The sequence below is a fragment of the Dreissena polymorpha genome, chromosome 9 (assembly GCF_020536995.1).
Source record: "Dreissena polymorpha isolate Duluth1 chromosome 9, UMN_Dpol_1.0, whole genome shotgun sequence".
NCBI lineage: Eukaryota > Metazoa > Mollusca > Bivalvia > Myida > Dreissenidae > Dreissena > Dreissena polymorpha.
Genome location: NC_068363.1, coordinates 75,801,975 through 75,815,401, shown reverse-complemented (window position 1 = coordinate 75,815,401; position 13,427 = coordinate 75,801,975). Strand labels below are relative to the sequence as shown.

General features: G+C 40.0%; 2 protein-coding genes across 2 annotated transcripts in view; one reads left to right on the top strand and one right to left on the bottom strand.

Annotated features, from left to right (window-relative positions):
* LOC127845407 (integrin beta-like protein 1) overlaps window positions 1-13,427 on the top strand; it is a 282,221-nt gene that overhangs the window by 70,868 nt on the left and 197,926 nt on the right. The gene's annotated exons all lie outside the window — the stretch shown is intronic.
* On the bottom strand, window positions 6,122-9,618 carry LOC127845406 (uncharacterized). The gene is made up of 2 exons (XM_052376293.1): window positions 8,288-9,618; window positions 6,122-7,427 (listed from the first exon to the last, which is right to left on the bottom strand). Exon 1 carries the CDS (start codon window positions 9,225-9,227, stop codon window positions 8,295-8,297), a length of 933 nt encoding a protein of 310 aa, XP_052232253.1. The 5' UTR covers window positions 9,228-9,618; the 3' UTR covers window positions 6,122-7,427; window positions 8,288-8,294.

The following is a 13,427-nucleotide window of genomic DNA, read 5'->3' as shown; positions in this document are numbered from 1 at the left end:
GCGGCTTTATCGCATTAAGGGTCCAATAAACAGGACAATGTAGCATGACACACCGACATAAATCACCCTATCGGCATGAGATGTCATAAAGTACCCAAGGCACCCTTCCTCCTGCTATGTGACGATATCACCAATTGATTATTGTAACTTCATTCAACATTTATTTTGTTTTAACGTTGCAGCATTAATTAACATACTATGCATTCAATATAATACAGTACAAATAATACTATATAAAGAAATGAAATAAAAAATAAATAAAAATAAAAATGATGATAATGATGATGATGATGATGATGATGAATAAACGCATGCATGAACGCATGAATGAAAGAATAAATAAATACATACATACATAAAAAAATACATTAATACATAAATAAATACATTAATACATAAATATATGATGGAATGAAACCCTGTTCTGTTTACAATTATGGATTATTATTTTTGGTATTTCATACTTTAATATAATTAAACTACAAACAAATACTTAGTGTTTTCAAAATTATTAATCTATTCACTATCAGTGTGCAATATTTTTAATCTGAAAATGCTCTAAATTCATTGAATAAAATATAAATTTATAACCAATATTTCCATTCTTTATTGGTTTAAGACCTAAAAAGGCGTTTTTCTTTCATTATTTTAAATACATAATCAAGAAGATCGAGATACCGTTGCCTAATCCTTTTTCCTTCGTTATCTATAAATAGACTATTTATTTATAGAGATTTGAGCCAGGTTATCTAGAGGCTAACCCCATACCAAGTGGTATGATGGTAATACCATTGCCTTTCCATACAGCCTCTGTTTCTCCGTTAGCCTTAGGCCTGTTGAACAGACTAACTCGAGTCGCATCATTTACCAGTGAGTGGGTATGCACATTAAAGGACCCCTTTCGGACAAACAAGAGCTATCTCCTGCCTGTCGGGCCCATCAAGTTTCGACCGGGACTTTTAATAAGGGTCAAAGTCACATACAGCCTATGTAGCGCATTATGCGTCATTTTTCCAGTGAGTTTGTATGCACCTTTAAGGTCCCTTTTCGGACAAACACGAATTATTCCCCGGAAGCGACTTAGTGCATGCTGACATCCTCTCAACTGCCTGTCGGGGTAACGTTGTTTCGGCCGGGAATTTTCATTAAGGTCGCAGTCACATACAGCCTATTAAGCGTATTATGCGTCATTTTCCCCCGTTCGGACAAACACGTGTTATCTTCTTGAAGTGACCTAGTGTATGCTCACCTCCCGTCAACTACCTGTCGGGCTCATCTATTTCCGCCGGGACATTTTATTACGGTCGGAGTCAAAAACAGCCTATGTATCGCATAATAATGCGTCATTTTTCCAATGAGTGGCAATGCACCTATAAGGGCCCCCTTCGGACAAACAAGAGTAATCCCTCACAAGCGACCTAGTGCAGGCTCACCACCCGTCGACTGCTTGCCGGGCTCACCTAGTTTCGGTTTAGACTTGTAATCAGGGTCGAAGTAATATAAAACCTTTTTAGCGCATTATGCGTTATTGTTCCATGGAGTGCGTATGAACATTTAAAGGCCCCTTTCGGACACACAAGAATTTTTCAACGGAAGCGGCATTGCGCTCCCTGACATCCCATGTACTGCCTGTCGGGCTCACCTAGTTTCGGCCGGAACTTTAAATAAGGGTCGGAGTCAACTACAGCATATTTAGCGTATAACTGGTAAGCGTAATTTTCCAGTGAGTGAGTATGCACCTTCAATGCTCCGTTCCGGACAAAAAAGAGTTCTGCCCCGGAACCTACCTAGTGCACGCTCACATCCCGGCGACTGCCTGTCGAGCTCACCTAGTTTCGGCAGAAAGTCTAAGTATGGGTCGGAGTCACATACATCCTTGTTAGCGAATTTTGCGTCATTTTCCAGTGAGAGTGTATAAACATTAAAAAGGTCCCTTTCGGACAAACAAGAGTTTTGTCCCAGAAGCGACGTAGTGCAATTTCACATCCGGTCGAATTTCTTTTGGGCTAACCTACTTTCGGACATGATATTGAATTAGGGTCGGAGTCACATACAGCATATTAAGCTCATAATGAGTTATTTTCCAGTGAGTGGATGTGCACCTTTAAGCGCCCCTTCCGGACATACAAGAGTTATTCCCCGGAAGCGACCTTGTGTGTGCTGACATTTATTTAACTTCCTGTGGGGCTCAACTAGTTTCGACAGGGAATTTTCATTAGGGTCGGAGTCATATTCAGCCTAATTAGCGTCTATGTGGTATGCGTCATTTTCCAGTGAGTGTGTATGTATATTTTAGGCATACTTTGGGACAAACAAGAGTTATCACACGAAAGCGACCTAGTGCACGTTTACCTAATGTCGATTGTCTGTCTTGCTCACTTAGTTTCGGGCGGGGCTTGTAATTAGGGTTGGAGTCACATAATACGGCCTATTTAGCGCATAATGCATCATTTTCCCAGTGTGCGAGCTTCAAGGCCCCCTTTTGGACAAACACGAGTTATCCCCAGGAAGCGATCTAGTGTGTGCTGACATCCGGTCAACTGCCTGTCCTGCTCACCTAGTTTCGGAAGGGTCTTTTAATTAGGGTCGGAGTCACATAGCGCCTTATTTAACGTTTTACTGGTATGCGTCTATTTGCAGTATGTGGGTATCATGGTATGCTCCTTTAGGGGTTTCTTTCGGACAAACAAGAGTTATCTCCCGGAAGCGACATAGTGCATGCTGACATTCTGTCAATTACCTGTCGGGCTCACCTAGTTTCGGCATTGACTTTAAATTAGCGTCGGAGTCAGATACAGCCTAATTTGCGTTTTACTGGTATGCGTCAATTTGCAGTGAGTGGGTATGCATATATAAGGGTCCATTTCGGACAAACACGAGTTATCTCCCGGAAGCGACATAGTGCATACTGACATTCTGTTAATTGCCTGTAAGGCTCATCTAGTTTCGGCCGGGATATTTAAATAGGGTCGGAGTCTCATACATCATATTAAGTGCATTATGCGTCATTTTTCCAGTGCGTGGGTATGAACGTTTAAGAATCCCTTTCGGACAAACAAGAGTTATGTCCCGTAAGCAACCTAGTGCATGCTGACATCCTGTCAACTGTATGTCGGGCTCAACTCGTTTTTGCAGGGACCTTTAATTCGGGTCGAAGTCAAATACAGTCTAGTTAGCGCATTATGCGTCATTGTTCCATTGACTGGGTACGTACCTTTAAGGGCCCATTTCAGACAAACACGTGTTATCCCTTGCAAGCGACCTTGTGCATGCTAGTATCCTGTCAACTGCCTGTTAGGCTCACCTAGCTTCGCCCGGGACTTTTACTTAAGGTCGGAGTCAAATACAGCCTATTTTGCGTTTAACTTTAATGCGTCATTTTCCACTGAATGGGTACGCACCTTTAAGGCACCATTTTGGTCAAACAAGAGTTATCCTACGGAAGCGACCTGGTGCACGCTGATTTCCCTCGGCTACTTGTCGGGCTGACCTTGGGTCGGCCCGGGTGTTCTATTAGGGTCGGCATCAGGGGGAATGCGAACGAAGAGCCTTTGTTAAATAGTATGCGGTATATGCAAGGCGAATGGGTATGCATGTTTAAAGGCAAATTTCGGACAAAAAATAGTTATCCTCCGGAAGCGACATATTGCAAGCAGATCTCAAGTCGGCTGCCTATCGGGCTGACCTGGTTTCTTCCCGTGGTTTTTATTAGGGTCGGCGTCAGGGGCACGTACATACAGCCTATTAAGCGTTTTATGCGCTATATCCACCGCGATTTGGTATGTACCTTTATGGACATATGTCGGATAAACACGAGTTAACCCCGGGAAGCGACCTTATACACGCGGATCTCCCGTTGGCTGCCTGTCGGGCTGACCTATTTTTGGCCTCGGATTTTCATTCGGGTTGGCGTCAGTGGTACGTACATTCATCCAATTTAGCGTTTTATGAACTATGTGTCTACGTTGAGTGAAATACACGGGTATATACGATTTTGTCAAATATTTATGAATTTATATAAACTGTGTAAAAACCTTATTATATATATATTTCAATATAAATTAAAATAAAAGTTAAGAAGAACATGTGTCGAAAAATGCGAAATAAGCCAGATATTTAATTCTGAAATTGAAAACGGCTGTACAGCCGAATTCGCCAGCATGTCTACCATACATGTACGATGTGCATCTAAACTTACAAGGGGTGTTCCAGATGTTCGTGGATTTTCGCTATAACTTTCATTTGGTAACATAAATGAACAAACAAATAGCATATTAAAAATATTTCGTCCTTTCCAAATCTACTCTCCAAATATGGAAATACATAAAACAATAAATATATATCAGAGATTTAAACATGTGCACAATGCGCAAACCGACGCACGTGTAACGTTTCTGTTCAACGTCAATGACGTTATGAAGTTAACAACTGTCAAATCTTTTCCACATAATCGCCTCCAACGCGAATGCACTTTATGTGTCGGGAAATCCACTTGTCAAAAGTGTCTCTATACCAGTCAGCGTCAAAAGACAACACGATTCGCTTTGCTGCAACTGTAAGTTCCTGTTTACTTGCAAAGCGAATACCGCGCAACTGTGATTTAACTTCCGGGAAGACGCGGAAGTCCATAGGGGCCAAATCCGGGCTGTAAGGAGGACTTAGGCGCTGTAACGTGAAATTTGCTGTAAATTCTGTTTATCAACGACATTTAAACCAAATTTAAATTCGCGTTACGCTCATACTTATAATAAAATACACGCGTGCGCCGCATGTCGTTACTGAGGTCTCTATGGCAACGCGTTTCAAACGCGCTTTATGGAATTCATGCATTTTTAGCTTATATATAAAGTCCGTGATAATTGGTTTGTATAATATGTAAATTTCATTGACTTTTACCAGCAAACTAATAAGTTATAGCGAAAATCCACGAACTTCTGGAACACCCCTCGAAGTTTAACGGTTTATAATACAAAGACGAATGCTTCGGTTATTGTAGGAAAATATGTACGTCACTATCGGCTCGGGGCGCTAAATTGTCTTTGCTGCATTTTATGAAATTCGGCTTTAATGTATAATTGTTCTTGCCTATTTTGTGTTATTGTAACATATTTTATCAATATATAACAATTAAACACATATAAAAAATCGTATATACCCGCTTTAAAGAGCCCATTTCGGATAAACAAGAGTTATCCCCCGAAAGCAACATAGTGAAGGCTCATTTTTTGTCGGCTGCCTATCAAACTGACCTAATTTCGATACGGGGTTTTAATAAGGGTTGGCGTCAGGGGAATGTTCATATATGCAAGCATACCAATGCCAAATTTATCCATGTTCATTTTATTGAAGTTTGATATAACTATAGTGAACCAAACGTGAATGCGTGCCTTGCGCTTGCTTGTCTTCTGGCTCCCGGACTCGTTTTTTTCACGCGTGTTCTATTATCGTCGCCGTTTGCTAATTTAGCATCCTATTAAGCATATGTAGCAAGTTTATGAAATATAATGAAATAAACATCCTATTTAGCGTTTAAGCATTTTAAGCGTACTATGTATTCTGGTCTGCAAGTTAATTTAATACGTCGAAAACATACATAATAATTTGCCTTTTTAGCAGCCTATGAAGCCTATCTGTTGAATAGATTCAGCCCATTTTGCATATTTAAAGTCCGATTTAAGATAAGAAGCATAATTAGCATGTTAAATCAGAAGGATTGAAATACAGCAAATTTATCAAGTTTATTAAATAGATGACAGTATACACAGTATACAATATTTTTAGCACATGCATAATTATTGCGGTCAGGATGAGAATAAACAAACACAAGTTTAAATTAATTATTTAATTTTGGCCGAATAAATTTGTGGCTGTACTTCAAATAAAACCATAGTGTAAATACAAAGGTATTAGACAAGTCAAAGACAGCCAAAAACCTCCCTTAACAAAATATAAATAAATACTATGAAGCTACATTAACATAAAGTAACATGACAATTTCATAACTGTGCCATATGCGTCTATCATTCACAGAGATAATACACATAACTTAATACTAGCAAATATATTATACATAATTAACCTGCACTATATAATAGCAAATCACTTAAACTGTTAAGGGGGGGGGGGAGGGTTGAAAACAAACGTCCGCTCCGGGTAGATACTAACTAACGACTGAAAAGGCGCCAAAGGGGCGGACTATCATAATCGAGATTTCGCAACCGGGAAAGATTGGCCTCCCTTAATAATTATTAAATTTGTATTAAAATTAGTGAAATAATTGCTGTCAGAAATTACCAAACACAAGTTTAAAAATTAATTATTAATTTTGGCCGATAAATTTTTGGCTGTACTTCAAATAAAAACCAAGTATAAACACAAAGGTATTAGACAAGTCGAAGACAGCCAAAAACCTCCCAAAATAACGGCCAAAAATAATTACAAAGCCTGTGCAACTTTCTGTGCAACCTCAATCATGTTTGTCAAAGAACATCTCAAATAATGCAAATTACAGTCAGACTTCCAATTGCCAAACAGTTTAACGACATCCCCTGGCACGCCACATTTAAAATAAAACGAAGCGCCACCACGGCGGAAAGAGTGCATGGTGTATGCATGCGCGTTTGGAACTGAAATGAGAGACATGGTGCGTCAAAACGTTTCTGTCAGCGCTTTGGCGTCCAACGGGACTACCTTTTTATCGTTTACAATGCAAAACAAAGGGCTAGTGCTTGCCACGGGAACACTAGCTTTATCATTCGCTGAAATGCTTGAACAGGGCACAAAGGCGAAGATTCATTTCTACAAAGTGGAATAAAAACGTTGTTGACTCCGAATTGATTGGTCTAAGCGTATTTCAGCACAACAAGAAGTCCAAAATCAGTAACATTCATATCATTTCTACACAAGTATTTGGTGGGATCAAAACTAAATACAGAACGGGGAACTATGCTAGACTTCCTGCACATCATGTAAAATGCAAACAAAAACAAACACCAAAGTGTCGCATGAAACGGAGAATCTAAATCTAAAGCACAATAAATTTGAAACAAAATCTCTGGCGTCATATGAGGCGCTTGCTTAGGCGAATGTAAGTGATTTTCCTAAACCACTGTACGTCAATTCTAAAGAAATATCAGAAATGTCAGGGAATTCAACGCCTCTAAAGGCGTGGTAAATGCGAAAACCGTTGATATAATTTTTAATGCTTTGAAGAGATTTCTTACTTCGACTCAAAAATTGCGCATATAAACAGATGGTATCAATATTTACCGGGCATTCTTGCAGAGAATAATATTCACAAAATAACAAAAATGAACGTATTTGAGTCTCTAAATTCCGATAAGTTCCAACTGCGTGAGCTGATTTCTGCGTACGACTTAACTGGTGGCGAAGAACAGTTATTTCCGTACATCGTCCCACTTCCGTTTCTGATAAAAAAAAAAAATTAAACACGTATAAACATCAAATATGAGTTGTCATACGTAATAGACAATTCACAGCAATAAAATTTTGTAAATGCGTGCAACATTTAATATACTGATATAGAAGATTTGTTTTGAGCTTTTCAGTTAATCTGCTCACGCTTAATTTCACTAATTGTCTTAATATGATAGCAAATGCTAACATTATGAGTAACAAATAAACAAAATAAATAAATACTCTGTAGTGAAATAAGGTCACTTCCAACAGCCTTGCTGTTGGGCTAGCTCTTTAGCGACGTGGTTAAAGTGTCGGACTACCACTCTGGAGGTCGCGGGTTCAATCCCCGGCTTGAGCTCAGTATTTTCACATTAATGGCGGCGAGGCAAAAAAGAACTGTAAATGCGGGAATGGGTCTGAGCTGTTTAATGGTTTCTGAGAGGGCCATGCGGATGCAAGACATGCTGTAGCGGGCGTGTCTGGGCCTTGAAACATTAAAAGGGGGAGGAGTGTAGTGAAATAAGGTCACTTCAATCAGCCTTGCTGTTGGGCTAGCTCTTTAGCGACGTGGTTAAAGTGTCTGACTACCACTCTGGAGGTCGTGGGTTCAATCCCCGGCCTGAGCTCAGTATTTTCACATTAATGGCGACGAGGATGGGCTGTTGGAAGTGACCTTATTTCACTACAACTCTATGTCTATATGAAGGCAATTCAGATAATAAGTGAAGTTCTCATGTAAGTCAACAGTCTAGATGTGCCACTTTGAAATCACGGTCATCAGTCATTCTCAAATCTAAACAACGACTCATTGAAAACAATTTCCCTATAACCATTTCTACAGGCTTCTTCCTGAAACAGTGTATCGTACTTCAAGACTAGACGCCATCGACTAAGTAGATACGCAAGTCTTTTGCTGCCTGAAGACAGATGCACGGAACGCAGTTCACACTCGAGCGTATATGCCAAAAACGCCATCTCCCGAAGACACGTCTGCAATATGGGGTCACTGGTCTTTCAAGAATTTCGAACAGCACCAATCTTAAGTACGAAATATTCCAGTTAGTACGTAACGGTATTCTCACTGCTTTAAAATTCGGAACACCACACTTATAAACAATGTCATGTAAAAGAATGATGTTGTCGTTCTCTTGAGCACCCGTACTGAAAACAGCATCTCCAACTTCCGTTTTACCGGCATCATTTTCATTGCAGTGTATTAACGAACAGCTCCTAAGGACTAATGACGACGACGCATGTATGAACGAGCCCTTGAGTGACGAGTAAGTAGTTGACGATAACACGTATGAAGACGTAGCGACTGACGATGCCACGTGTGTAGACGGCGTGTCGGACGATGTCACGTGTGAAGACGGCGTGACGGACGATGTCACGTGTGTAGACGGCGTGACGGACATGCCACGTGTGTAGATGGCGTGACGAACGATGTCACGTGTGTAGACGGCGTGACGGACGATTTCATGTGTGTAGACGGCGTGACGGACGATGCCACGTGTGTAGACGGCGTGACGGACGATGCCACGTGTGAAGACGAAGTGACGGACGATGCGACGTGTAAAGACGGAGCGACTGGCGATGACACGTGTGAAGACGAAGCGACTGACGATGACACGTATGAAGACGTAGCGACTGACAATGTAACATGTGTAGACGGCGTGACGGACGATGTCACGTGTGAAGACGGAGTGACGGACGATGCGACGTGTAAAGACGGAGCGACTGACGATGACACGTGTAAAGACGGAGCGACTGGCGATGACGCTTGTGACAATTAATACACTCTTTACCATATGCAAGTCCTGGAGGTGTCCTGAGCCCCGTTAAATCTTCAAATGTTAGTCAGTCCTTCCTGTTTGTACATGAGGAAGAAGATTCCGGATGATCGCGTAACACCTTTTCCTTCAGAAAGCAAGTAGCACAAACATGTTTGACAGTTCGTATTTCCGCGCCAATTCGTGCCGCATGAGGAGACGTCTTAGAACACTCGCCTTTTTGAAACTTCGAGCAATACCAAGCACGTTCTTCTGACGAGGTGCTCGTCGTTAGCATACGGGTCGTCGAATTAGTGCTGGTACGGTCCAAGAACAGACTTAAGCTTTCAATATCAGCGAAACTGTCGTTCCAGCCTCTATTCCCACGTTCAATATCGATTAAAATCTCTTGATGAATATTCAGAATACATTTCCATTAATAAACATGAGCAAAGCACATTAGTGAACATAAATGTGTGATACGACTCTTGATTTCCTCGTGCGCTAATCTCGTGTTCGTGTTTAGCAGATGTAGGATTATTGCACTATAACCGGCTATGAACTGGGTCATTGTCAGGTCATTGTATTCTATGTCCGACTGTTTACAAAGTTGACTAGGAACGAATGTGTGGGGCCACAGCTGAGCTTTTTTCACCTGAATGTCTGTTCATATTAAGGATTTTATTAAGTAGGTTGAAAAGTAGAACCTATTGTGCATATTAGCAGCTATTCAGCAGCTAAATAAGCAAGTTAAAAAATATAATTCAGTATGCAGCCTTTTGTGCACATTAAGCCTATTTAAAATATTTAGCATTATTAAATTTGACATCAGACAGTTTATGTACGGCTATAGTTTTGTTTATATCCTTAAAATAATACAAAAATCCTAAGTTTAAATAAAGATAAATACAGTTTTAGGAAAAGGCACATACACGAATGTACTTGTTTAAAAAACAAGTCTCCTTTGGCTATAAATGTTTGTAGGGGTAGCTAATTAATATATCCGGAACTATTAAAGTTAAAATTACGAACATATTTAAGGCTATATATTCTTATATTATTTTCACTATGATAATTCAATAAGAAGTTTTAATAAAGAAATAATAAAGTTTAATCAAAAAGACCTACTCAAAGCTGTACTTGTAAACAATACGATAACTCGGTCTAGAATATTGCAAATTGTCGGTTCCATATTGCTCCAGATACACATATTTTATTAATATATTATGTATATGTTTATATATCTTTTGTTAAGTGAATATTAAATATTAGAACTTTAATGCGCGTGTTTTTAGTTCTATTGCAAGTTGTCATAAATGCATGTATAATGGAATACAAGCTGAAACACGCGTGATAACGCCAGAAAACAGAGTGCGGCGGGAGATATAACACGAGACCTCTCGGAGTATTCCATCGATGTTATCATTATACTTGGTTTTCAGATATTTGGTCACATCTGGAGCAGCAAAAAGAGCGTGTTGTCGTTAATTTGTATTGATATAAATGATATGAATAAGGCAGGGCGGCAGAAGGAGCAGCGGGGTATATCTTAAAGGTGCATACCTTCTCATTGGCAAAATAACGCATACTGCGCTTTATAGGCTGTATGTGACTCAGACCCTAACTAAAAGTCCTGGTCGAAACTAGGTGAGCCCGACAGGCAGTCGACGTGAAGTGAGCGTTCATTAGATCGCTTCCGGGGGATAACTATTATTTGTCCGAAAGGAAAGCTGCATACCCATTCACTAGAAAAATGACGTCTAGCAGTAATACGCTAAGTACGCTGAATGTACCCGACCCTAATTAAAAACCCAAGCCCAAGCTAGGTGAGCCCGATAGGCAGTCGCAGGGAGGTGAGCGTTCACTAGATCGCTTCCGGGGATAACACTAGTTTGTCCGAAAGTTGCCTTACAGGTTCATACTCACTCACGGAAAAAAGACACATACCAGTAAAACGCAAAATAGGCTGTATGTGACTCCGATCCTAATTAAAAGTCCCGGCATAAACTAGGTAAGCAGGACAGGCAGTTGACAGGATGTAAGCATGCACAAGGTCGATTCCGGGCGATAACTCTTGTTTGTCTGAAATGTGCCCTTTAAGATGCACACCCATTCACTCGAAAAATGACATATAATGCACTAAATAGGCTGTATGTGACTCCGACCCTAATTAATAACTCGGTCGAAACTAGGTGAGCCCGACAGGCAGTTGAAAGGATGTCACCATGCACTAGGTCTCTTGCGGGGGATAACTCTTGCATGTCCGAAAGGGGCACTTAAACGTGCATACCCACTAACTGCCGAAGAAATGACGCATAATGCAATTGATAAGCCGTATGTAACTCCGATGCTAATTAAAAGTCCCGCGGTGAGCATTCACTAGGTCTCTTCCAGGGGATAACTATTGTTTGTCCGAGAGGCGGTCTTAAAGGTGCATAGCACCTCACTGGAAAACGACGTATAGCATTAATGCGCTTAATAGGCTGTATGTGACTCTAATACTTCTTAGAAGTTCCGGCCGAAACTAGCCGGAAAGGCAGTGGACAGGATGTAAGCATGTACAAGGTCGCTTCCATGTAGTTACTCTTGTTTGTCCGAAAGTGGCCGCGGCAGGGGTGGCGAAATCTCAAAAAACTATACTTGCCCACGGACAACCATTTAGGAAATTTAACTTGTCCGTTGCTGAACTACACTTGTCCGTTAATGTTTATATAAATTATAAACGCATTTATTGATTAATGTAAAACAATGTGGAATACCGGTATACCAAAATGAGTATGATTTGCTAGTTTTGTTTATAGTTGTATTTCAATAGTACATTCATTATAGCAGTATATTATAAACAATATAAAGACTTTCTAAAACTTTTAATCTTGCAAAGCTAGTGTTATTAAAACATGTGTTGAACATAAGTACAACGTAATCTTAACAAATTAAACTAGTCCAATATGTCGACCTCATCAGACTGAGGCTCTGTTCCGCTACTGGTAGCAATTTGATTATCATCAACTGGTAACCATTGAAAATCTGTGAGCCAAGTTTCTTGAAAAGTTCTGGTGCGTTTACTTAGATCATATTTTTTATCATAATCTTTCTTAGTTGTTTTGGGAGGTGGACTGCTCAAAGCTTCGGGTTTCTGCTCCGTTGTTGAAGATTTAAAAAAACTAAATGTTCCATTTTTACCATTAAAGTCGTCTTAAATAACAAGGTAGACCGTGTTTTGATTATCTTACTTTGATACTTTTTATTTCAGTCTGATTGTAAAAATAAAGAAACCAGTCTGTACACTGTTAAACAGTCGGGCCGAATGTTTAAAATGCGGCATGCTCCTGGTCTCTTATAGAATAAGGGAGATCACTGCGCAGGAGAGTGCCCGTATTTTAGCTTGATTGCTCCGCAAATAGCATTGACACTGTAATCGCATGTCAACATCCGGTTTTGTAAAACTTAATTACGGCTTTAATACAATGTTTTTTTTGTATACCTTGACCCGACTTTTAAAAAACTTGTTGTCCACGGACAACTTAATTGAAAAAAATCAGTTGCCCAGACAAGCAAATGTACGACTCGGGCAACTCGGACATTTGATTTCGCCACCCCTGCCGGCCCTTAAACGTGCATACCCACTCACTGGAAAAATTACGAATAATGAGCTAAATAGGCTGTATGTGACTCCGACCCTAATTGAATGTCCTGGTCGAAACTAGGTGAACCCGACAGGCAAACTACGGGAGGGTAGCGTGCACTAGGTTGCTTCCGGAGGAGAACTCTTGTTTGAAACATTACACTTCGTAATAAGGCTAAATATACTTAACTCGCTGCTATAAAGGCTGAATAGGATTTATGTTTCCTCAATATACTTATTAAACAGAATAAATAGGTTCTACGTTGTGCTAAATTCGCTAAACTGGGCTTTATAGGCTGTTGATTTCAACATTCGTACTAAACTTGCTAAATAGGCTAAATAGGCTTAATTAGCTTACTTCACACACGTACCGACTGAACCACTTTGTATCATAATAACATACATTGTTTTAAAGATAACACTTTTTGTAAAACATATCGTTTCGAGAAATCCTGCATGTTTAATTTAAAAATTAAACGAGACTTACCTTGGTTAAGTCGATGTTTGATTGTAATTCTATGAGGATATAGAATTATGGAGGGATTAAATGAGATGTGTGCGCATGCGCAATCAGTCTTTAAAGTTCTTTTTTGCCAGCATTTCTACTTTCTTGC